This window comes from Ammospiza nelsoni, chromosome 3 (genome assembly GCF_027579445.1).
Source record: "Ammospiza nelsoni isolate bAmmNel1 chromosome 3, bAmmNel1.pri, whole genome shotgun sequence".
NCBI classification, from domain to species: Eukaryota; Metazoa; Chordata; class Aves; order Passeriformes; family Passerellidae; genus Ammospiza; species Ammospiza nelsoni.
The window spans coordinates 49,815,735-49,841,531 of NC_080635.1; the positions used below are offsets into that span (position 1 = coordinate 49,815,735).

Here is a 25,797-nt window from a genome sequence, read left to right on the forward strand (position 1 = left end):
ATTCCAACCCCCCTGCCTTGGGCAGGGACAACTTCCACTATATCAGGCTGCACAAAGCCTCATCAAACCCATACTAGAACATTTCCAGGGATACAGAATCCATTGCTTCTCTGGACAACCTGTTCCAGTGCCTCACCACTCTCACAATGAAGAATTCCTTCCTAATGTCCAATCTAAACTGACCCTCTTACAGATTAAATCCGTTGCCTCTTGTTTTATTCCTCCACGCCTTTGTAAAAAGTCCCTTCCAGCTTTCCTGTAGGTACTGGGAGGCTGCTATAACAATCTCCCTAGAGTGCTCTCTTTTCCAGGGTAAAAGACCTCTGTCTGTCTTAACAGGAGCAGTGCTTCAGTCCTCCCACAATTTTTCTTCAGCATACACAAATAAAAAGTAAATCTAAGGTTATTTAAGATGAAATCTGACTGGATGACTTAATAGTCCTTTTCTACTTTAATTTCAGTGTTGATAGAGCATGGTTAATAAATTTGCTCTCTCTTTAAATACTAGCAAAAACAAAGGATTAGAGGAATAAATAGAAACTTGGTTATTACTGAACATTCTATAAATAAGGCGAGTCAATAAGAATGGCTAAAAATGCTTTTTATTTGGAGTTCAAATAAAAAATGTTATTTCCTCCTATACTCAGCATACAGTTTAACCTGCAATTCAGAATTCAGTTTCAGATTTTTTTTTCCATCTCCTCTTTTACTCTAAATACATTTTGAAACAAAATCTACTAATGATTCTACTCAGTAAGATTTTTCTGATTTGCTTCCAAGTGGATTTTGGAAGCCCTAGACATTGACATAAAATTAAATCATGTACCTCCTTGGATGTTTAACTATATAAGCCAGTTTTTAAATCTCAAGATATCTCAGAGCCAGTTTTCTAAAAAAAGATTTCCCAAAACTCATGTCCATTTAATTAATGCATTCAGCAAACAATTGTTCATATTTTAGTAATCCAGAACCTTTCCTATAAAAAGCATACTAGAAAAACAAATACATTTCCTTTATTGCAGAAATACTTCAAGAGTCTTCAAGACAATGCTTCGGTTTATAGGAAAAAATGCACTGTGCCTTCAACTGCATATTCACTGCAGTTGCAAAATCACCTATATTCACCATCTGCAAAATTACCATTTTCACTTCAAAACAACTTCCTAAAATCTGGAAAAATCTCTCAGGAATTTAGGCAACGAATTACCTCTGCAATTTCAGGTTTAATTCTTTCCTTTCCCTCATTTTGAACAAAGGCAGAATAGTCCAATTTAAATAAATACTAAAACACTGTTAGAAAAGAAGGACCTCTAGGAGATGCAAACTGCCAGTGCATGCTTTTCTTGCTAATGGATCTGTGGCAAAACAAGGCTTACTCAAAAGTACCTACAATGCAGAAGGGTTACCAATATTTCAAAGATATTTTAACTCCATAATCCCTAGGAGCATAAATTATGAGGAATATTTATGATCCAGCTACTTCCAGCAAATCAATATATAGATATGACCTTCAAGCACCATAAATAAGTCCTCTCCTCCACACTTGCTTACAAAAGCATAAATAATGTATTTCATAAAAGCCCAATTGAAGTCTACTCCCCAGCTCGGCAGCTGAAATTTTCCTTTCCCTCCCTGTTTTGCTCACATCAAACAGCAGTTTGTCCTTCTCTCACTACAGCTTCCTCACATCAAGGTGAGTGCTTAAGCCACCTGCACTCCAGCAGGTCAAGAATTCATTTAGTGCTTCTCAGTCCTAGGCTGAGATGAGCAACAAGCACTGCAATTTTCAAGTCTGGTGGCTCCAAGAAAATTCTGGAGCAAGACTGATTATCTAAAATGATGATATTTGGGAAGACTATTTCTCCTTTTAGCAAGGTTATGGTCTCACACCATTTTCAGTGTTCAAGATTGATTAGTAGAGCCAGTGAAAGAACAAGCCATAAAAGTAAAATAAGGCTACCTAAGACAAGCTGCCTTAGCACTCAAATATCAGAAATCCACAGGCACAGGCACATGAAGCAAAAACAGCAGTTTGAATGTCCACGTTTCACATCAGTAATGAAAACTTCTGTGGTCCTTTTGTGACAGTCTAGCTGACCTGAGCAAGGATAATGTTTCTCCATCAACACTCTATTTTAATTGCTATGGTAATCCATATTGACACAACATTCTGCATTCAGCAACCAGATTGACTTATCCAGGAATGGATCTAGCAGTAGCAGGGATTAGCTGCAGTATACCCCTTTAAGAAAAGGGCTTTACAGGAATCAAAGTATCCTCCTTAGAGAAGATCAGTCAAGCTGCAGTGAGACCAACAGTGACAAGGAGGACCCATCTGAGGCATGACTGGACTGCCCCCATTAGCAAAGAGCCATGCAGGTGCACCATTTTTCCATTTCTGTCCAGTAATTGATTCATTCAATGCATCTGATGGTCAAACAGAAAAATGAATAATGTTACTTTACTTTAAATGCACATGAATCCCCATTCCCTTAAAAAAAATTCCAGGGCATCAGGCAGGTCCCCAGGCTTATGTCACCAGAAGAGACTGCTGAAGACCCAACAGAGCAGTCAGATGTCAGACTGTTCCACAGACTCTGCACCCTCTTTGCTGCCCAGCTCTTCATGACAGCCTTACAATGTGAAACAGTCTTTCTAAAAAGCATCAGATCTAAAAGCTGATACTGAATGGACGGTGTGACAGAGGACAGCAGACCATCTATCACCTGCAGCTGAAGCTACACAGCACTAGCTGTGAACAAAAAGCACGATATTATGATTTTGTGGTACAAGTCTTACAGGGAGTCAGAACGTTATCAAGTGGTTCTAGGTCAAAAATTTACAAAGGAGTCAAAAATATTTATAGATGCTAATCACAAACCCTTATATGCAGAAATTGAAAAGTCCTTGGTAGACGACCTAGCCCTCAAGTTTGTTCAAGACATTACTTACTGCTTCACAAAGTTCTTCACTGTTATTGCCTAAAATATTAACCTAATTACCACAAAAACATGTGTTTTTAAGGATGGAGAGGAGAAATAAAAGAGATTTAAAAAACACCAAAAAAAAAAATAACCACAAAGCCACAACAAAAGCAAACAAAAACTATCTGTATCCTCAAAAATTAAGACATACAACTTTCTGGGCAGTCAGTTTTATCAGACCATGACATCATATCAGTTGCAAAATTGTCAAGATAAACACACACATTATGAGAAATACCTCAGCCTTTGTCTGTTTTATTAATAATTCATTGTGTAGAGTAATATCCATTACATGAGGGCAGTGTTCCCTCTCTAAGCACTTGAGGCAGGAAAAGACAGCAGAGTAGGTACAATACCCTGACCACAGGATGCAGAGGCACTGGATTTAAGCCTCAAACAAGGCTTTTATCATACCTGCACCAAAGTGATATTAAATCTGGCTGTTTGAGTTAAGAGTTTTTAAAAAGGGTTAAGTGTAATCCTCATGGATCAAGACTGGCAAGACAAACTTTCCTGTATCAGGCCCACTGCCCAGATCACAGTCTAAGATTTAGGTTTGAAGGATGAGATCTTCTGGACCTATGATGGCTATGTACAAATCCCCAACTAGTATATGTTGACAATCTACTAACAAAAAATGAATGCTGTCATTTTCAAACACTTCTTTCCACAGAGGTGTCCAAAGAAGATCACTAGACTAGATTAAACTCTAGTGTATGAATCTCCAAAGTTCATACACACCATTAACTGTTCTAAGAAACAGAAGCCCCAATTACCTGTAGTTTTTGTTCATCCTCCACACCTTGCAGCCCTGACAGACGGTCCTCAGCCTCATTCAGCCACTTCATTAGACTATCATGTTCCTTCTTATACTGGGAAAACACTGGAGAGAGCTCCACCGCCTGCCTCCTTTGAAATGACCTGCACTCCTACAATCCAGTGTATTGGAAAATATGGCGTAAAAAGAAGGAAGTAGTGAACAGAATAGGTCTTATTTATTTGAAAAACAAAAATACTTGAGGGACTTATTTGAAGGAGCAAATTCCAAAATATGCAATACTACTAATTTATTTTTGTAATAGCTATATTTTCTTTATCTGCATAGACATGTAATCAAAGACTGCCTGATGGTCTTGCCCTGCACCTTTGAACTACACCTCAGTTTCTCAACTCTAGCATGATTCAAACAGGTGAGCTAATGGTCTTGCCCTGCACCTTTGAACTACACCTCAGCTCCTCAACTCTAGCAGATTCAAACAGGTGAGCTAAAAGGAGCATCTTTGTTCTAGACAAAGCCATTTTTAACACAGCATGTGTATGCAAGCACCACAACATGCTGCAGTCACTGCTAATACCCTCTTATAGGAAGGAAGAGGAATGTGGGAGCAGGCTCAATCACACAAAGGGCTCATGCTGAGGGGTTGGTATGTTTGTGTACATGTGTATCCATAGTCACTCTTCACATCTAGTGGTGGGGATAAACCTCTGTTCAAGGGCCAGCAAAGACAGGTGAAGCAAATGCCCAACTTGATGCACCCACCTATTTGGGTCAATACATAGGGTGCCCCTCTGTGAAGCTGTGAAAGGGACTTTAAAAATCAAAACCATTCCCCCAAAACCTAAAAATGGGAAAATTCATATTTTGGAATTGCAAAGATTCAGAGAGTCAAATTGTGTGCACATACATTTAACTCTTCCCCAAAGAATCACATACACTGAAAAAGTCATAAGTTATAAATATGGATTACATGTTGCAAGTGGGATACCGAAGGGAAAATTGATAAATGAGCTGTAGTAGCTACCATAACTGTACCTGCAAACTGTTGTACTTTTTCTGCAGAAGCAACAACTGTAGGCGGATCTTCTCTCTCCTATGGTCCTCCATAGGCTGCTGGAGCAACTGCCCTCCTCTCTGTAAAACTTCTTCAATCTGAGCTCTTTCTTGATCCAGCTAAAATTACACAAATCTCTATTATCTAGAGAAATTAATTTTAGAAACATTAGCTGCTCAGATAGTAACAGCAATTGTACCAAACTTTTGTCTTATAATCCAAATGGGAGCCAAACAAATTCAAGCAGATATTCTCCTCAACAACTACCAAATCATAAAATTCAACTTCCCATAAACTTTATAAAGAGATGTACTGAAAGAAATTTAATGAGCCAGCAGTATGCATTCACATCAATCGGGTATTATGATTTCAGCACCATTTCTATTCTAGATATTCCTTGACAATAATAAGCAAGCTTAGAGCAGAACAGTACAAAATTAAAAATTCAATAAATACAAAAATTAAAAATTCAATAAATATAAAAACAGTATAAAAGGAAGGCTACATTCTATAACCATAGGCCCTTCTATAGAAATAGTTTAAAATTTGTGTTCTGTAATGTACATGGCATTTTCCACAGACTTATATCCAGCTTTTCAGCTCAGTTTATAGTATTGGAGCTGCTTAAAAGGAAGGCAGATAGAGTGGACTGACAGGAATTTACCCGATTTTGCAGGCAACGAGGCCATAGTGGACAAGATGCTAACAAAACCACGGCAATTTTATATGGGTGAATAGCAGAGTCTAGATAAGAATCTAGAAGATAAATTTTGTTCAAAGCTTTTATTTGGACTTTCCAAGATAGAGCCACATTACAAGACTCTTACTTGCACCTTACCTCAAGCATCCTCTGAGCTGGCCTATGCACTGTGATTCATTTTATCATACCAGTTTAAATTTGAACCTCATTCAAACATCATTCAAATGCAGGAGGGATTTCTCACAAAGAGTTACTTTGAGTAGCAGATAGAAGGTAGATAAACAAAAATCACAGTTCACTACTTGTATTCTACAAAATTGTGATGAAAATACCAACTCAAGTATGATTAGTTACACTCAGCCCAGCAGCCAAGATGCAATAGCTATGGGAAAAGTATTGGAAAATTGTGCAGGGTATCCAACAACCTAATAGTTCCCTTCCTTTTCTATCCTTAACTTAAAGACATTTCATCAGAATTCTCCCTCAAAGCCTGGAGCAATTCAACAGAGGGACAAAACAGAAAGTTATTTATTTAATTATTCATTTGTTTCATTGCTCACAAACCTTTTCATCTTCCCCACTCAACTCCAGATGCTTTTCCACAACTTTTAACATATTCTGTATGTCACTCTCAAATTTGTCCAGGTCTAGAAAAGCCACTCTAGCTTCACGGGGCTCTGACATGACAGGAAGTCGTTCTTGTCCAACAAGCATCTGCAAAGCAAAATAAAACCTTGGTCAAGCTGAACATTTAGTCTGAGCTGTCCCATACAATTCCCCATGAACACATATATCAGTCCGCAGGACCATTAGATATCAGTATAAATCAAAAATTTAGGAGTTATATGATCTGAGAGATAGCTTGAACACACTTGGTAGTTATCACCAAGTTTCTACATTGAAACTTCAATTTGATTATTTTATTCTCAAAATAAATGAATCGTCTCCAGTCACATTAGCTTATGCTGTTGTTTTGTAGCTCACAAATATGCAGTGCAATATATAAAATTTTCTGAACAGTTGTTCAGAAACTGTTGAAACACAAGTCATCACCTGCTACTCAGATTAAAAAAAAGCAGCTGGTCTAAAAACCAGTCTATTTGTCACATATAAATACCCACACTTAAAAGAGAACTCAAAAGCAGGAGAGCGCTGCTCTAATAAACAATGACCTATCTGCTGCAGCCAGTTGCCATCTTCTTGGCACAGATTCCCCAATCAAGTTCTGGGGCTCATTCATCCTCACCTTGGCACTTTTGATGTGCTGAGAGACCTTCTCAAAATTACGGTTGAGCTCTGCCAGTTTGGGCTCAACAAGCTCCCGGCAGGACACACCCCGACCGTTCATTAAGATGACAGCCTGGTCACGGACATTATCCACTCGGAGGCTGACGTCATCTAGTTCAGATGTCAAACGCTAGAAAGTGAAAGAATGAAAATGGTCATCTCCTAGGCAAGGACAGAGACATCTGAAAATAAACAAATCTGACATCATTCAAATCCATGAGTTGACATATGACACAACATTTCCTACCTTCACAGTTTCCTCCTTTTGGCTGGCTGACTTCTTCTCAATTTCATCCAGTAAGGCTTCAGCCTGATACAACCAAGTACTTATGTGGGCAACATTTTCGTCAAAAATTTCCAGCTGGCCCTGGTGATTCTGGAAAAAGATTAAAAAAATGTATGAATATGAGAAACTTCTAAAAATCCAACAAAAAAATCCGAACAACAACAACAAAAAAACGCAGAAACTCAAAAAACCATCAAATAAATCAACACTGCCAAAATCTTATGAGTAGAAAGGAGATTGATAAAATAGTGTTTTGGACATATTTGGAATGAAACACTGAAAATTAAATCATACCTTTCATCTTCACTAGTATTTACAAAAATTCAATTTTCATTCTAGACCCTTTGATAATATAATTTCTAATTCACAGAAAGATAAATAGAAGTAGCTGAGGTAGTTTGTACAATTAAAGATAGACAATGTATAACAACAACCAAAAACTCCACAACTTTTTCCATCAGCGCTAGCAGGTGCAACAGTATCCACTGTGTGTGGTTATTCAGGTTTTTTAATTGGAAGGGATTATGCCAAACTTACAAATTAATCAAGTGTTGATATTTCACTGATTGCATAAAAATATTCCTTCCTCTTAAGAAAAGTAACAAAATTGTAGACATGTTAATTAGGTCTGCGTTCACATGCAGTCAGAAATTGTCACATTAGGCGCCTCAGACAGATGTAACATTATTTTGTGTATCAGATTCAGAGAAGTAACAACCTGTTTAAGTCTTTCACCAAAACAAAAAGGTAGACAAGATTTGCTTTTTCAGAATAACAAAACAAAGGGAGGAGAGAAAAGAGAGAAGGCCTATGGTTGTGCTTTGTAAGGTTAAATTGTTCTTTTGCTACATGGAGCTATAAATTTCTTGATGTTGAAATAGAGAGCACAGACAATACTTGTCACCAGATGTAAAAATAATCTAGAAGTATTTAGTTATGGATCATCCTTACAGCATTTACACATAAAGGTAAACTACCTGACTATTCCTAACATGGAATTGGATTACAAAATTACCACTATCACCTGCAACAGGAACTGGACAGCAGGCACAGGGCTCACCATCCATTCATACACTAAAGTTTCCACAACTCCCACCTTCTGAAGTCACTGATACGGGATGATTGGCATAACTAGCTAAACAACACCAAAATATCTTATTTATATAAAAGCCTCAGTCTGATACTAGTTCAGTTGTAGACTGTTTCATGTCCATTTAGCTTAATTAGCAGCTTTAGGTGTATAATATGCTTGGCCTTTTATTTGATCAGTCAAATAGATGTTGTTGCCATACTTGAACACTTGCAGTTATGGTCTGTCCAAAAGAGCAATAGACTGACAGAGCCACAAGTGCCTTGCTGAACACCATTACAAAGTTATCTATTGTCCATTAAATAGCCATCATTCAGGTCTCAAGGAAATTTATCAACACAAACCACTGTCCATGTTGAAGCTGGCACAGAGGCTGAATATTCAGGCTGAATAAAGAGCAGGACATGCAGCAGCTCAGTTTCCAACTTCCTCATGACTTACCTCTCCGTCTACAGCATAAAGAGATATCCGTTCCACATTCTTTAAATGCATAAGGCATCATGGAAGCTTCACTTTACAGTAAAGTGAGACAATTGACAACTCCAACTGCTGCAAAGAGGTGCAAAGAGAGCTACCCTGAATATTTTTCATGCATGCAACTTACCAACAAGGTGTCACACCAGTCCTCAGTCCACGTTCGAACTCTGCTCCAGCCAGCATTAAGGACACACAGCTTCTCCTCCAGGACAGCCTCACTCCCTTCCACCAGAGACTGGAGTGCAGTGCAACTTTCTGTGATGCTCTTCAGATCAGCCTTCCTCCTCTCTAGCTCTCTCAGCACATTCTGAAACAAGTTCATCCATTAAAACTGCACTGGTCCCAAACACAAAGGAGGCAGATTTTTACCTCCACAGGAAACAAATATATTGTAGGTGATCTTCATTTGTGGAAAGAATTACATCAACTGTAATTGTCTTCTGTTTTCTCTGTAGGTAGTGATCTCATTTTTTAAGAGAGAGTGAGAGCACAATGCATGTAAGTGTCCTGAACAACTTAGGGACTCTTTTGTCTGTTATCTTAGATCATGTTCACTGTTTCTTTTCATTATGTAAGTAAAGCAAATGCATCACACTACATTGCAAGTCCATTTTTAAAAGGCTTTTTTCTGCATTGTAAAGCACAAAACACAAATTTCAAGAGACACTCTGGATCCTCTGTATCTTTTCCTATTAAAGTACTTTTACAGTTGGCAATAATGAGAAGCATGGTAGGCCGATGCTAAATATTTTTTTGGGAACCATCACAACTCATTACTGCAGATGTTCAATTCAGTGGCTACATTTTACAGAATCCCTATTGTTATATTATCTATATAGATATATGTAAATATATGTATTTTTAGTTCTACCCTTTTTCCCAAGTCATCTCTGCTTTTAAATATTTTTTAATCTAAAAACCCCACCTTTTTTTGAAAGTATGCATACTGACATGCAAATTAAGCAATATGTCATCTCTTAAATATCAGGACACAGTTTCCATGTGGAAAACAGACCTTTTGCCATATAAGATCACCAATTATTATCGATGGTATCTGCCTGCTTAGAAAGTTCTTTGATGCCAGTGTACAGTGTGGTGAAGAATGCACTTAATCACAGCTAGTGTCTGGAGCTCCTTGAACATACTATCTATTAAGTAACTTATTACTTTATCATAACTTATTATCTTAGAATCAAATACTCAAGTTACTACATTTTAAAATTGCCTCTAGAAAACTTGAAAACAGAAAGGACAACTTTGTATGTAACATATAGGACTTGTCCTCCTGCTGGTGCAGCATAAGAGTCTTTATTTGCATGGGTTATAAATGTTAGGGACACTTCCAATAAGGATTCACAAGTTTGTTTGGAGAGAAATCTTGGGGGTACTGCCACAGCAAAATCCTAGCACTAACAATTGCTAGTCCTGATTGAAATGACTGAGAACAGGTTACATTAGACAAGTTTGCAATTTGGTGAGTTTTCAAGTTTTAAGACTGCAGATAGACCCACTCCAGAAGTAAAAGGTGACAGAAAACAAAAACTGGAAAGGTCAGTACTGCTGAATTGTATCAACTGACACTTGCTGCTAACTCCTAGTAATATCCAAATTTCTACAGTGGGAGAAAATACAATTACTCTGAAGAAAGTAACATATTTGCCTGTTTCAATTAAAAGCTAACTTGTAGGTGAAAGAAAATAAGGAATTACAGTGGTTTCTTATTTTGCAAAGTCAAAATTTTGAAGACAAAGCTGTTTCAATGAAAAGTTACAAACTCAATTTTTCATTGAATGCACTTTTCATTCAATGCAATTTCAGTTGGTTCTACTAGCAAAATATTTGATCCAGTCCACAATTATATTTGCTGATAATTTTAAGAATATTATAATTTTGAAATGTGTAAGAGATACAGTAACTCCTAAATACCCATTAGTACCAAATATGTAGAAGTATCTTAAATATTTCACTGGCATTTAAGGTTGATACAAAATGCCTGAGATGAAACAGATCAGACTCAGTAGGGTACTCTACATGAACTACTGATTCTACTAAAATTTCAGGATGTGGGAGATTTAAGAACAAGTTACAGGTATTTCAATTCACAGCCACTTTTACATAGTATTGCCATAATGTCAGAAATTTTTTCTACCATTATTTAGTAAGCATGCTTACTTTGGCCCAGGCAATTTCTGAATCTAGATCAGAAAGCAAGCTCTCTGAGGTGGACTTCTGCACGAGGTCAGCTTCAGTGGTAGCCAGCCACTCTGACAGAGAGGCAGACTCCTTCCTCATTTTGCGTGCCAGCTGAGTTGCTCTTTCCAGGTCTTGTTTTCCTTCTGTCACCTACAAAAAAAAAAAAAAATAGAAAAGAAAATTAGATTTTAAAAGATAGCAAACGCAAAAGTGCTAGCCAGCTAAAATATCCACCTAAATATATAAAATCCTTGCATCTTAAAAACTGTCTTGCTTTAAGGAAGGACCCTAAAAGGAAAGATCATAAGCATCTGTATCTTACTATATGACAGGGAATATATAAAAATAATTTTAAATTGAGATACATCTAAAGGAGATAAAGAAACCTGCATACCAATTTATTTATAGCTAGCAATCACCAAACTGATGTTTATCACTTTATTTTGGTCCTTTAGCTGAAACTCAAAGGAATGTAGAGTCTAGTCACTCACATAGGTAAAATTAAATTCCTCCAAGTAATTTGTAAGGGCTGCCAGCAGAAAATTGTAAAGAAAAATTTCACTGAAAATCTAGTCTACCCTTAAAAACATATCAGTAACATAAATATGAAATTTGATGTTTGTCACAGTAAAATAATTTGTATTTCACACCAGTTACACAACTAGTCTGGTGAGATTTTAACACAGACTTGAGAAGAATTCCAAGCATCATAGTCAGAATCAATTGACATTTCACAATATTGTGCTCTGTTCTCTGCTCAGAAATAAAAATCATAACATTATACTGCAAGTAACTCTGCCTTTCTACCTTTTCTTAATTTCTTATCTACATGCCTTCTAGAATCCACAGCTTCCTGGATATTCTCAAATTCACAACTGCAAAATTTCCTAGAACCCATTCCGAGATATTACAAGACAGATCATTTACCCCCATCTTAATTCATGGAGCACTGAACAAACACAAATCCACTTGGGATTCCACCTTAATTTAGGTAGAGTCCTACCTGCCCAGTAAGGGTTTAACCATTTTTAAACACTTCTCTTGGATAAGTAAATATTCAACTAATAAGAAAATTATGCAATATTTAATGCAGTTCATGGGAAATACAGGTTTGCCTGCATTTTCTGTTTCACACTGACAGCAACCATTTAGATGGACTACAATTCAAAGCCATCATGACACCCAAAAAACCTGAGGTTGACTTACATTTCTCACGTGATAATCTGACCATAAATTATCTTAAAGGACTTTAATGAATGGTAGGTCAGATTTTCCAGGGCAAGCAAAACTCTATGAACCTTTCTTTCTTCAAGGCTACCTCTCCTCCAGGGAGGTATGTGCAATGTTTAATCTCTCAAATGATTGCTCCTGGATGCAGCAACTAACCTACATATTATCAGCTTTAGAATCAAACTTGAAAAACCATCTAACAGCAGAGAAATGACATGCAGACAAATATTCATACATTTATTTATTTTTCTTACCTGTGCCCCCAAGTCATTGTAAAGAAATTTCAGTGCTGTCAGTTGTTCATCCATCCCTTTAGGATTATCAGTCTGCTGCTTCTGTACAATTTGCCTTCCTGTCTTGATGACAGTTTCAACTTCCAATTTCACCTCACTGAGGGTCTTATAGAGTTTCTAAAAGCACAAACATGTATATTGGTGATCAATTTGTAGTGCAGGTTTTCTGACTCTGATTCCTTTGAGGACCTTAACTTCAAATCGCACTTAAATTCTGATTTCTGAATTAATAGCAATATCTGACAAGAAGATTCCAAACTCCTGATGATATTTTATTCTGATAAATATCCTGATAACATATTCTAGTTTTTATTTTCAAAAATTAATAAGATCAATAATTTAACAATGTTTATTCCAAGGCTAATATTGTGATCTGTACTTCATCTTAGTATTTTGTTTTGATCAAATACTAATGACTGTGATGCTTCTCCAGAACATAAGGATGAACCAGGGAAGGGAGTTCATAAAAACTCAGCTGTTCCACCATATCTATGATCAACAGCCCACTGCTTTTATGTCCTACAAGAATATGAGGTTTCTAGTTATCAAGTGCTCTCTTAGCACTTTTCAATGAGCTGCAATAGTTCCATGATGACTTTAAGCAAAATTTCCTCAGAAGAGAGTTTAAGCAACAAGAACTAGAAGAAAAAGAATCACCCCCTAGGATGAGTCATGAACACTGGATACGTACCATGCACTTCTCCAAGTGAGCTTGGATTACATCTGGGTCAGTATCCTTCACATCCAAGACATGAAGTTCTGCTTTTACACCATCCAACACCCGCTTGCAATCTAACATGCGCTGCTCAAAATTGGCTGGTTTCTGGAAAAGCTGATACTTTGTACATACTTCACGGAGCTTTCTCTGTTTTAATGAATATTACATTGAAAGATGGTTTTAAATTAGTACCTGCACTTCAAAAAGCAACCTTTAAAGCATCTCACACCACAGATTATAACCCATCATGCCACCACAAATCCATATTTACGGAATTTTGCCTTGGCAAATAAAGGTGCCACCTATTCCTATTCTCTACCTGAGGTGCAAGAGAGATCTCTTTCTGTATCATACACTAAAAATATCCATTCTACTCATATACCGAGACTTGCTGACTTTCTGCACTTATCCCATGACACTTGTGAAATTTAAGCTGCCTTGTTCAATTCATCTAGGGCTGTTCGTATCCTTATGAAAGCACATACTATTTTCTTCTGAGGTTCATCTGACTGCACCAAACAATTTACAGGCTGACATGGCAGGGTGTAAGGGTGACTCACGTCTTTACCTGCAAAGCATCCAGCTGAGTTCCACCACGGGGAGACCTGCATTCAGGAGAAGCAGGAGGGAAAGAGCGAGCACTTTTCTTCAGCTCCTCTAAGGTGGATTCATGAGCTGCAATCTCAGCTTGAATTTTCTGCCATATCACAGAACCAGGAAAGAAACACATTACAAAATTGCTTGCAGAGAGAGGAAGGGGAACTTTCTTACCACCCACCAGAAGTAAATCTACTCTGTAAAACTTAAACATCCCCAGGTTTATTTTAAGTATTCTGCCTTTGGTGAAAGATTGCTAGCAAAATTGAAAACTGCTGTTATTCAATACAACCTTAAAAAAAATAAAACCTTCCAGATTACAGAAGATAACACCTAATGCATCAACACAGGACTGAAATTTATTACTAAGTCTAGACTGAGCACAATCATCAAATATTTCCAAAAGTTTTGTAGTGAAGGGCTATACAGAAATACCTGGGCCTCCTGGGGCACCTGAAAGGCATCTATCCTGTCAGTCAGGTAAGATGTCAGCTGTCTATCCAAATCTCCTAAACTTTCCTGCAAGACCTGCAGCATGTGGTCGGTTTCTCGCATGGTCTGAAGCTGTTGTTCCAGGGCAATCTGTCGGCTCACCGCCTGAGCAGGACAGAAAGATGAGACAAAATGCAGCAGTAATTCAACACAAATCACAGAAGACTTCCTCAAAACAAGGAGGAGAGACCAGAAAAGATCCTACACCTGAAGGACTGGCTAAAAAGCATCCTAGAAAGCAGCAATTTTTGAAGTTTGCTGTGGCTTCTGAACCAGCAACTGACAAGCAGTGGAACAGAAGGAGAGTTCTGCTGCTAGATACATATGAGAAGCAAAAGCACACCTCTCCTACTACCTCGGTAAGAAAGCATTCTGTTAAAACCACACCAGTTTCAAAAACTAGCTGTTCAATGGGAAACAGGAACTTTGCAATAGACCACAGATCACTGTTGTTTGATATTCACACTGTTAATATTCACATTTCCTTTCAAAACAATAAACTCATTTGGTTATACTGTCAAAACAGAAGTCCACAGTTTTTTCCCTTTATTGCTTCTTCCTTTAACAGCATCTGAAATGTCACTACCAGCACAGAAACACAAATTCCCCACTACCAGCACATGCATGCACAGACCCGTGCATGTGCACACACACAGATGTGGAGAGCTGTCAAAAGCCCAGTGTGCCAGCGCTGCAGCTGCCAAAGCAAACAGGTTTTTATATGCCAAACCTGTTGTAACAGGAAAAACAGCAGTCAATGCTAACTTAAATGCCAGCACATAGTCCCCAGCTGAGGGCACTGCATTCATGTTGCTCATTGTAATGAGGATGAACTGAAATTCCCTCTATGATTATATTTTTTCATCAGTGACAGAAAACTCCCATCCTACAATTTGGCAGGGGCCTGTATTACCAGGATACAGAACACAAATTACAAACCTGTGCTACCTGAAATACAGCTAGTCTTCCTCTACTTATTAAATCTATAAAAGACTAGGACTGAAGTAGGGAGAAGAGGAAGAGGACAACCTAATGGATGAGTAATGAAAAGAATGTTTTCCTCCTGTTCCTTGTTTCAGCATGACTTCTTCCTAGCTATTTCTAAGAGCGGAAATGTCACTTACACTCCTTTTTTACACTCCTTTTCACACTCTCTTTTACAGTTAGCGAGAAAATCACCAGTATTGACGGCAGTAGCAAGGCGATATTAAGTTGTTAATATTGACCTGTTCCTTGATTTTGGAATTGCCTTTTTGTCAAAATTATCTAAAAAATACCAGGGCATCCCTGCAGTGCAAGCTTGCAAAACAAACTTCACTCATGTAACAAAAAATAGAAAGGCATCTTGCTCTTTGGATATTTTTACAAATTAAAAGCAGCTGACAACAATGATGCTATTTATTCTTTTCCTGTATTGCAGTCTGGTATCTTTGAATTCAGCTAAAAAGAATCATTTCAGACTTGAGCTGAAAAATCCAGCCTACTTCAACCTTCACCCCAAGTTCTTACCAAATGACTCAACTCCTCATAGCGGGCATTGAAAGCTTCCAGTTTTTCACTGATGATGTCATCAAGAATCCCTCCATCAATCAACGTCTGCCCAAGTTCCCGAATCTGGGTTCGGTTATCAGCTGGGTGACGCAGGACTGATTCCAGGGACTAATTAGAAAGAGTTTTAAAGGTCAAGACACTGAATATTACTGCATTTTCAGAGCTGGAAATCTGGTTGTATACACAAGTTTAACACTTCAACTGTCTTGAGAGTGCTCTATCAGCATAAATCAGTAATGGCTTAATTCATAATGGCACAAAGGTGATTTTACTTTTGATTATCAAACTTCACAGCATTTTTTGCCTACTTTCATAATTTCAGACCACCAAAGTCCTGGAAGGAATTAACCAATTTACACAGGCCAGGAGAGAGGATACAATTTTATCACAGTACTAAGTATGGCACTACCACATACAGTAAAAGTCCACTTTTGGTGCAGAATCTTACAAATCTCCATTTTCAATTCAGATTAATATGTTAATTTAATGTGAAGAATCAGAATATCCAGCACTTTTCAGTATGCTACTGAAGTGCAGAATTTTTTTTTAAACAGAGCTATCTGTAAAATTACTCATCTGATAGAATCATTCTAATACCTCAAGAGCATCATTGACAGCATCCAATTTATCAGGCAGATTTCCTGTCATTTGCACTCTTTCTTCCAGATTGTTTAGCCAAGCTGTTTCTAAATCAAGATACTGGAGCAGCTCAATCCAACAGGACCACACTTCCTAGAAGCAACAGAAAATAAAAGAATTAGCCTAGAATTCCAGGCATACCTCATATACCCTATGAACAACTTAAAGACATGTGTCTGAGAAATCACCTAAAAGAGACAATTAGAAACCATTGAGAAACATGTCACAGTACAGTATGTTCTAGACAGAAAACACGCAGCTTTATCAGGAAGATACAGAGAAAGGAGTATAGCAGTCACTAACTAAATTTGTGTTAAAACTATCACTGACAAAGTTTTATGTAACTATGCAAGAATGTAACAAAACGCATCCAATCCTCTTTGAAAGACAGGACACTCACACTCTACCCCAGACCATAATCTCTTGTCCTAATTATTACTGGATTTCAACCTTTAATTTTTGGTAAATTCCTTTTTGACTTTTTGGAAGACACGTGGATCAGTAACAGGTCACTGAGACAAGTTTACTTATTTGCAGAAGCACCAAATACAATTATAAAAACAAATCTAGATGGTGTCCTCATGGATTCCAAATACATCATTTCAAAGGAAAGTAATCTTGGAAAGGAGTAAAATGCATTTATGCTGAAGCTACCGTACTCAAACATTATCAATGTCCTTCTCCACTCCCTTCTTGTGCCACCTGCCTTCATTTTACAGAATCACAGAATCACTTAAGTTGGAAAAGATCTGAGAGATCATCCAATTCCAATCTGTGACTAAACACCACCTTGTCAACAAGACCATGGCATTAAATGCCACATCCATTCTTGCCTTAAACATCTTCAGGGACAGTGACTCCACCACCTCTCTGGGCAGCCCATTCCAATGTTTAATCATTCTTTCTGTGAAGAATGAATCTTCCCAATGCCCAACACAAACCTCATCGGGAACACCTTGAAGCCATTTCTTCTCATTCTGTCACTGGCCTCAGAGAAGAGGCCAAACCTCTTCTTCTGGCTACACTCTCCTTTCAAGTAGTTGTAGAGAGCAATAAGGTCACCCTTCAGCCTCCTTTTCTCCACACTAAACACCCCCAGCTCCCTCAGGAGTTCCTCATAGCATTTGTACTCCAGACCTTCTAACCTGCTTTGCTGCCCTTCTCAGCACCCCAATGTCCCCCTTTTAGCGAGAGGCCCAGAACTGGACAATGCACTCAAGGTGTGCCCCACCAGCACCAAGTACATACAAAGGGACAATCACTTCCCCAGTCCTTCTGGCCACACTACTTCTAACACAGGCCAAAATGCCATTCTGAGCCACCAGGGCACACTGCTGGCTCACATTCCCTGGGTGTGTATCAGCATCCTTGGGCCCTCTTTTCATTGGACATCTTCCAGCCATTCTTTCCCCAGGCTGTAGCACTACATGGGGTTGTTGCGACCCAAGTGCAGCACCTGGCACTTGGTCTTGTTGAACCTCATACCTTTGGCTTCAGCCCACCAAATCAGCCTGTCCAGATTCCTCTGCAGAGCCTTCCCACCCTCCAGCAGATCAGTACTCCCACCCAGCTTGGCGTCATCCACAAATTTACTAAGGGTAGACTTGATAACCTCATCCAGAACATCAATAGAGGAATTGAACAGATATTTCTAAGCAGAGAGCTATCATTCTTGCCTCCAAAGTGTGGCATTTCCCCCGGATCCGGTTGCACAGTAGCTGGTAGTTCTCCAGCACAACATTCAACTCAGTTGCCAGGTCCTGACCACTGGACGGCACTTTGGTGGCCAACATCTTGATGTTATCCTTGAGAATCTTCACCCTCACCTCCTTCTGCAACACATCCTCCTTCGCTCTCTGTCAAAAATCATGTTACACTATCAACCTTCAATTGCCTCACACTCAGCTACTCACCACTCAAATCACAGATAAGCAGTTTCACATTGGAGGTCTTGCTGCCAATGTATTTCTTGGGCCTGGACATAACAAAATACAGCACTAACTTGCATGGAATTCAGGTCATGTTAGCAAGTGGTGAAAGATCCTGTTTCATTAAGTATACAGATATATTTACCATTCATGGTTTGTTCATTAAAAAAACCCATTACTCAAGGCAAAAAAAAAAAAAAAATCAAGTTCATTGCTATTTCTATCATGCAAATACAAAAAACAAATTTACCAGAAAAATAAAATAGACGTTTGCTAAAAAACAAGTATATCAGGAAGAAAAAGGTAGGGTGAATTTACAGAAATTATGTGTCTCAGAGCTCAGTAACTTATCTCCCAAACTTATCCAGGAAAGATGATGTAATTACCCAGGACATGTGCAATTACAAAGCTGGGACCTCCCTCACAGCTGTTGGATAAGGAACAGACAAAAAGGACAGCTAGAAAAATTCCTTCAATCTAACTACGCTCAGAGGAGCCTGGCAACACATTTACAGGGTAAGTACAGTACAACTCCCAGCACACAGGTCAGGAGAAACTGCATTGTCACTTGTCAAATTTTGCCTTAGCCAGAACTGAGGAAGAAGGACAGCTAGAAGACAGATCAGGCAGACCAGTCTGAGTCTCCCCGCTGAGACAAATAAAAGGCTCCGGAAACTGAGACTGCTCCATATCCTTCTTTTCAGGTTTCAAGAACAATTTTATGAAATTGAAATACCTCTGATAAGTAAGACATTGCACTATATAGTAGAATTTAGCACAATTTTTGTATATATATTTCAAGATGTCTTCTAGATGTAAGGCAATAAAAAAGTCAGTTAATAGAATGGCAAAGAATATAAAATTTTGGAAATATATTTTATGGTAGGATTTTCAAAAACCACACAGCCTTATCTTAAACTTATTCCTCCTTAAACCTATTCCACCTGTCAGCAGGAGTTCCACTCTCTGTTCAAATGAGAGCATATGCAAAAATGAGTCAAATCCAGAGAGTGCTTTTTCCCAGTCCTACAAGTAGTCCCAGGATAATATTGTTACTGCAAATGAAAGGGAATTTTAAGTGTTACAATAAGCTTACAGGCTCACTGACATAACTGGCATAATATACACAATATAATCTGGATTTGACAAAGGTAAATGTGCTAAAAGTCTCACAGATTTGCCAGTGAAAAGAAAGCTCTTTCTTTCCTTGGCTTGTGTTCAGCCAGCTGTCAGACTATGTGACCTCAAGTGGCTTCAAAGGACATGAAGATATTAAAACTCTTGTTAAGGACTGCTTCAAAACCCTTTCAAAAGGGACAATTCAAAACTTCAAATGGCTTCATTAAAGCACTTGTAAGGGAGAATTTTTTTTTTTAATTGTCCATCAAGTAACAGTATAGTGGATACTTACAAAGTGTACACAAATAAAACCATTTATGAAGCTATGACTGAACTCTTAGATTAAAATGCAGGGAATTATTTACTCTGTACATGTATCCAAGAAAATTATCTGTTCAACTGACAATATTATAATGAGACAAAAATATCTCCTTCCTCTCCATTTACTTGGTCACCAGACTCAAAAATAACAGAGGCAGGGACCAGTATCACTCACTGATCCTTGTGGATCTCTTCCAACTAATGATATAAAAAAAAAATCACTGTTTGCAACAGATGATGAACACATTACAAAACACCTGTTTTAAAGTGATTTTCTAAATGTGGAGTTAGAATATTTAGGGGACAAGAAACTGAGAACCAAGTGATGGAAGCAGAATAATGTTTTCACAACCACTAATTTAGTCAGAAATACAATATGACACTATACCTTTCTCAAGATTTGTCTCCTGCAAAGTTTTCCCATACTCCTAATGTTGAATATGCTATACATAAAAAAGCCTGACTCAACAGCTGAGCAAGCTGTTATTTATTATGAACTCCCTATCCCTCATGGCCAAAAAGAACATCTGCTTTTATAGTTTATGCTTTAAAAATCAAAAATTCCACTCAGCCAAGATGAAAAATACTACTAATCTTGTCATGACCTGAGCTCCTTTCCACAAATATAATTCCATAAAAGGTCAACCCCCAAAGCTTTAAGGTTCTGTTTCTCTTTAATCAGGCCTCTACAATGAGCTGGCATTGCTGACCTTCATTTCCTCTACTGCATTCTCTAGCTCTTCAGGGGACTTGTATTCAAAATCTTTCTCCAAATATTCTTCTTCAGCTTGGGTCATCCATTCTTGCATCTCTGCCAAATCCTTCTTCAGATTTACAGCTTTTTCCTGACTTTCAGACAGGCGATTTTTCTGACTAATGATCTAGAATCCAAGGTAGAGAAAGAAATAGCAGTTTTGTTACTTAAATGTCCTTGTACACGTGAAAAAACACAAGTCTTTGTTAAAATATTTTAGTACCAAAACGCTTTCAGGCCTTTTTAATTAAAGGAGAACTTTTACATGCACACAAACTTACAAACCCTTTTTAGCAGATCAACAAAATCTAAAAGTGAGGGAAGGAGAAATATGACCTTTTTTTCCTCCTTCATTGAACATAAACTGGTAACAATCCCTGGAAAAAGTCAGACAGAATAAAATCCTCTTCTGATTACAAGTACAGTATAGTTAGAGATATCATTATACTGAGCAATAAAAAACTCTTCAGGGCTCACTTCTTTCCACAACCCAGATACTCTGGATTCTATATCAACAGCAAGGCTCTCTAACACAGATTTTCATCAGCAATTGCAACAAAATAAATGTTTCTACTGACAGCAGAAAGCTTCCACCCAAAAGAAACAACCAAATACACCAAATTTGAGTGGTAGTCTATTTATAGCTTTTTGTTTTTCAAAGCTGCTTGGAAACCAATAAAAATTATACAGGGACAGCATAATATTCCAGTCTTCAGAAACAAGAAAAAAAGGTCAGATCTTCCTCTCACACTCTCCAGAAAGAGCAGCATAAAGCCAAGTCAACAAATTAATTTCTAATTACAAACAATTATAGAATTTATTTTGCTCCTTCCAGTCAGGTACCAAGAAACGTGTGCATTCAAGTTGGGCTTCAGCCACTTTGACAGTGAAACAAGTAAAACATTCCCACTGTTTCATTGCTTCACCTCCTCTCAATCCTCACAATGCCACACAACCTCGCAGCTGCAGCAACAACCAAGCACCAGGAACACGTGGAGAACTCACCTGTTTGCTCAGCTTCTCCCACTGAGTCTGGCAGTCTACTAGCCTAGACTTTGTCCAAGCATTTATGCTCGCAATAGGCTGAGCTCTTAAAGTAGCCTCTACTTCTTTCATCTCTTTCAGTGATGGTTCAATTGTCTCCATTTCATTGATAAACATCTAAATACACATCAGAGAAAAGGGATGTTGTTCTTCAGCAAGATTTTACATTAATTTATAACCTTATTGATAATTTTGCAACTTTTAATTATTCCAGAGAAAGTTTTTGGAGCAGAACAATGCTGTGATCAGATCAATACCAGACTGCTTAAAGTAATCCTTCAGTGATTCAAAATATCAGAACTACGCAACTGAAGAACAAAGTACAGCTTGCCATACACAGCGTAAACTTTTTCATATGCCAACCATCAACATCAAAACAACACAAGTTTGAAGATTACATGCACTAAATATTCTATTTCTGGTGTACCTCAATTTATATTCTTCTCCTGGAAAAAAGCATTTGAAGGTACACTGTAATTACTCACTACAAGACAAAATTCTACCTAAGTGTGACCATTATGTGACACTGACTAGCCAGGAATCTTCCTTGCAAAATTATAAACTCTAGGACTTTGATCAGTTATTTGCTTCTTACTTTTAAGCTACACTTGGAAATTTAATGCAGAAGGCACTTTTCACCCACAGATTCAATTCCCTAATCACAAAAAATTGGGAAAAATATATGAGCCTTTTATAGAGGAAAAACTTGTAGATAGGTATTTATGACTACAGTGAAGACCTTAAAAAAGCACAAAATATTATAGCTGCAAAAAAAGGAAACCAACTCAAACATGCCCTGAAGAAATATAAAACATTTTTTCTTGTGGGCTTAATGTGCTATGAACAGTACTTATTACAAGAAAAATAAAAAAGAGATGCTACTTGTTATTTCAAAAGACTCCTTGTAAGAGTGAAACTCACTGTACACTGGTCAAGTTGCCTTTGAAGACCTTCAGTATCCCCTTGAACAGCCTTTTCTGTCATCAAGAAGTCTTTCACTCCATCCATCCACTTCTGAACAACTTTAGAGTCAGTCTAAATCAAATATAGTAAAGAACATTGATTTATTGCTGTGATGAAGAATGTATGGCTGTTGCACTTCAACTTCTAGCAGCTTCCAAAGGGTGTTCTACAAGCTGCTGGCATAGTCTTAGTTTGGAATCAGACCAACTTTTGTTTAGTTTTTGGGTTTGTTTTATTGGGCTTTTTTGGGGGAAGAAGAACATCCTAAATTTCTCTGTTCTCAAATTTATATGAATAGTAAATTCATAATTGTGATATTCTTCCACCCACCAGAGCATGGTTTAAGTGACACAAAACTGTTCCAGGCAATCCATCACACCAAAGCACGGGATCAGGTAAGGAGGAGAGCATGGTTTCAAGAATTATGTGGTTACTCTTCACATGAAGGACCTGGCTGAAGGCTGGAAATATGCCTAAAAACTATGATAAAAAAAAATGCATGACTGTTTCCACACTTGTTTGAAAACTGCACTCCAAAGGAAAAGAGACGGCCCTATAAAAATTCATATGTGGAAAAGAGGAGTGGACAGTGCTAAACATACTTTTCAGGTAGAAACCATGCTGAGAAAGCCATTTGCATAAGCAAGACACATATAAAAGGAAAAAAATACAGAGGAACAGACTAATCACTAAAATTAAAAAAAAAAGCCTAGCTGTTTGAGGCCAATAGTACAATACTGTACTCACTAGAGCAACTCTTGAGGAAAAAAAATAAACACACCCAATTTCAGAATTATGTGATCTAACAATTGGCAGTTCCTTATACCCTGCAATGAGGTAGGAAGGGAGGAAGGGAAGAAAGGAGACAGAGGCATTGCCATCTCCTTCCCATGCAGTCATGGATGTTCCAAATCATCCTTACAAACAAAACCAATACAAAGAGGGCTCTTATTTCCCCTGGTTCAACCAACTTATGAGGCTGACATTTTTTATTAATATAGCTGGACTTTTACTCAATATTTTTGGATTATTTGGTTGGAGTTTTTGATAGATATCATCTATCCTGACACAATCATCATCATAGAACAGCTCATCAGCTTCACCTTCTAACTCTGCATGTCACAGAGGAGGAAAGCATACACTTCATTTTCTTTAAAACCTTACACTAACAGTGTTTTCAAGATCAATATATTACACACTGTTTCTCAAAAAATAGAAGTCCATGTTTATTTTTAGATCACTGCTACCATTAGAGGTCAAAGTCATGGCATTTTCTTCATTCCTTCTCCATTTTGATGGAATTTCCTGCAGATGATTAGACTGAAAATAATTTTCTAAATTATTTTCAAGGCCCTATGATGCTTAACAGTGAACCATAGCTTAATGTAAAAAAATATGTATTTATAAAGGCTGCCTTTTGACAAGGCACTATAGCACACAACTAATTTAGCATTTTTTACATATTTACATATTTATTTACATAAATAGCTGAAGATAATTAAGTGGGATTACTCAAACTTAGACACACATTTAAATAACTTGCTGAATCACAAACCAAGCCTACAAAGTTTAATTAAGTAAATGTTCCTACATTGCACAGGTAAATAATTATCAGTGGTCAGTCAAATAACCAGTGTAGGCTGTTGATGTACAAGAGTTCACAATTTTTAGACATGAACATCCTCGTCATAGAATGGTCTGGGTTGGAATAGACCTTAAAGATCCTTCAGTTCCAACCCACCAAGCCATGGGTAGGGTCATCTTCCACTAGATGCCATCCAAATGGGCCTTGAACACTTCCATGAATGAAGCATCCACAGCTTCTCTGGACAACAAGTTCCAGTGTCTCACTGCCCTCACAATAAAGAATTTCTTCCTAAAATCTAATCTAAACATACCCTCTTTCAATTAAGAGCCCATTATCCCTTGTCCTGTCCCTACAAGCCCATGTAAAAAGTTCTCCTTCATCTCTCAAAGGTTCCCTTCAGGTACTGGTATGCTGCTATAAGGTCTTCCTTATAGATCTTCACTTCTTCAGAATCAGTTTTTGACATTTATTCCAGGCAGGAACAAAGATCAAATGTGCTGAATCTTAACTTGTTCACTCCTAGAAAAACCACATGATGTACAGCCATGCAGCAGATTTAAAAGATCTGAGAGTGATATATAATCAAAGACACAGCAAGCCATATATTACTAGAGGTATGATAACAGAATACAAGATAAAGAAAATTTCTTCCAGGAAAAACAAGATGCAAAACTGATAAAAATGAGCCTTGTCTACTCCTCCCATCACATGAGTATTACAGTCTACTGGTAAATCATTACTCCTAGTTCATGTCACTAATGCATGCACTGTCAGCTTGGGGGAGCCTCTATCACAACACAAATAACAGAAGAACCAGGTAAGCACAGGACTCACAGGCAGATCTGCCACTGACATGCTCATCAGGCTAACAAAGATATCTTAGTCATTGCTCACCTGTCTGCTCACTTTTAAAATGAAAATATTTACTCTGTTTCTTTTCAAAAACCCAAATGTGAGGAGTGTTGTCTTGGGAAATGTCAGTTTTTAAAGGTGATTTAGGGGAAAAAAAAAAGAAACATTAAAAATAAACTAATACTTGCATGTAGTTGAACATAAACCACATGTTGTCCAAGCACTGACATTAACTTTTTCTTTTTCTCCCCATGTAAACTTTTTTCCCCTTTAATAGCCAGGGGCTTCAACTCCTTTTTAGCCAAGAAGATCCTGCCTAGCCATTCTCCAAACTAATCTTGTGTTTGGCATCTGCACCAGGACCATACACTAAGGCTGCCATACTAATCTTTCCTGCAGTACAAGTTATATCCTGGTGTGCCCAATGTTGTCCACAGCATTTTTATTCAACTTGTTCCAGACTATCATTTTTAATTTATACAGTATTAGACTACAAAAATCTCCATATAGATAAGTACCAAAGGAAAAAATCAGGGAATATGACACAACAGTCCATCCACTGACAGCTTTACAAAACATTTAGAAAACCCAGAAATTGCATACTCAAAAAAACACTTCATAAGACAACACAATGTAAACCCCATATTTCAACAGATAGCACCAGTAGGTATTTCTTTCATTTTCAGTTACTTCATAATTACAATAATGGTTTAATATTAATAAAGCAACCATATAATAATTGGTTCCATTGTTTCTTCTGCTAGAATTTCTTTTTTGGCCTCTGTACTTCCTTTTAAGGTAAAGGAAAGTTTTCTAGCATCTTGCTCAGGACATAATTCTGTTCTCAGAACAGTGGGAT

The 25,797-nt window shown here is 37.7% G+C and overlaps 1 protein-coding gene across 3 annotated transcripts in view; it reads right to left on the reverse strand.

Annotated features, from left to right (window-relative positions):
* The window catches only part of UTRN (utrophin), a 342,938-nt gene that overhangs the window by 212,060 nt on the left and 105,081 nt on the right, over positions 1 to 25,797 (reverse strand). For all 3 annotated transcript variants that reach the window (XM_059469342.1, XM_059469343.1, XM_059469341.1), the window contains 17 exons: positions 22,457 to 22,570; positions 21,497 to 21,652; positions 20,448 to 20,618; positions 18,046 to 18,225; positions 16,328 to 16,462; positions 15,689 to 15,838; positions 14,123 to 14,284; positions 13,659 to 13,787; positions 13,064 to 13,237; positions 12,334 to 12,489; positions 10,829 to 10,999; positions 8,784 to 8,963; positions 7,051 to 7,179; positions 6,763 to 6,933; positions 6,081 to 6,230; positions 4,798 to 4,935; positions 3,761 to 3,913 (listed from right to left, as the gene is read on the reverse strand). In XM_059469342.1, the coding sequence (XP_059325325.1) occupies positions 3,761 to 3,913; positions 4,798 to 4,935; positions 6,081 to 6,230; positions 6,763 to 6,933; positions 7,051 to 7,179; positions 8,784 to 8,963; positions 10,829 to 10,999; positions 12,334 to 12,489; positions 13,064 to 13,237; positions 13,659 to 13,787; positions 14,123 to 14,284; positions 15,689 to 15,838; positions 16,328 to 16,462; positions 18,046 to 18,225; positions 20,448 to 20,618; positions 21,497 to 21,652; positions 22,457 to 22,570 (2,619 nt within the window). The remainder of the gene's footprint in view (positions 1 to 3,760; positions 3,914 to 4,797; positions 4,936 to 6,080; positions 6,231 to 6,762; positions 6,934 to 7,050; positions 7,180 to 8,783; positions 8,964 to 10,828; positions 11,000 to 12,333; positions 12,490 to 13,063; positions 13,238 to 13,658; positions 13,788 to 14,122; positions 14,285 to 15,688; positions 15,839 to 16,327; positions 16,463 to 18,045; positions 18,226 to 20,447; positions 20,619 to 21,496; positions 21,653 to 22,456; positions 22,571 to 25,797) is intronic.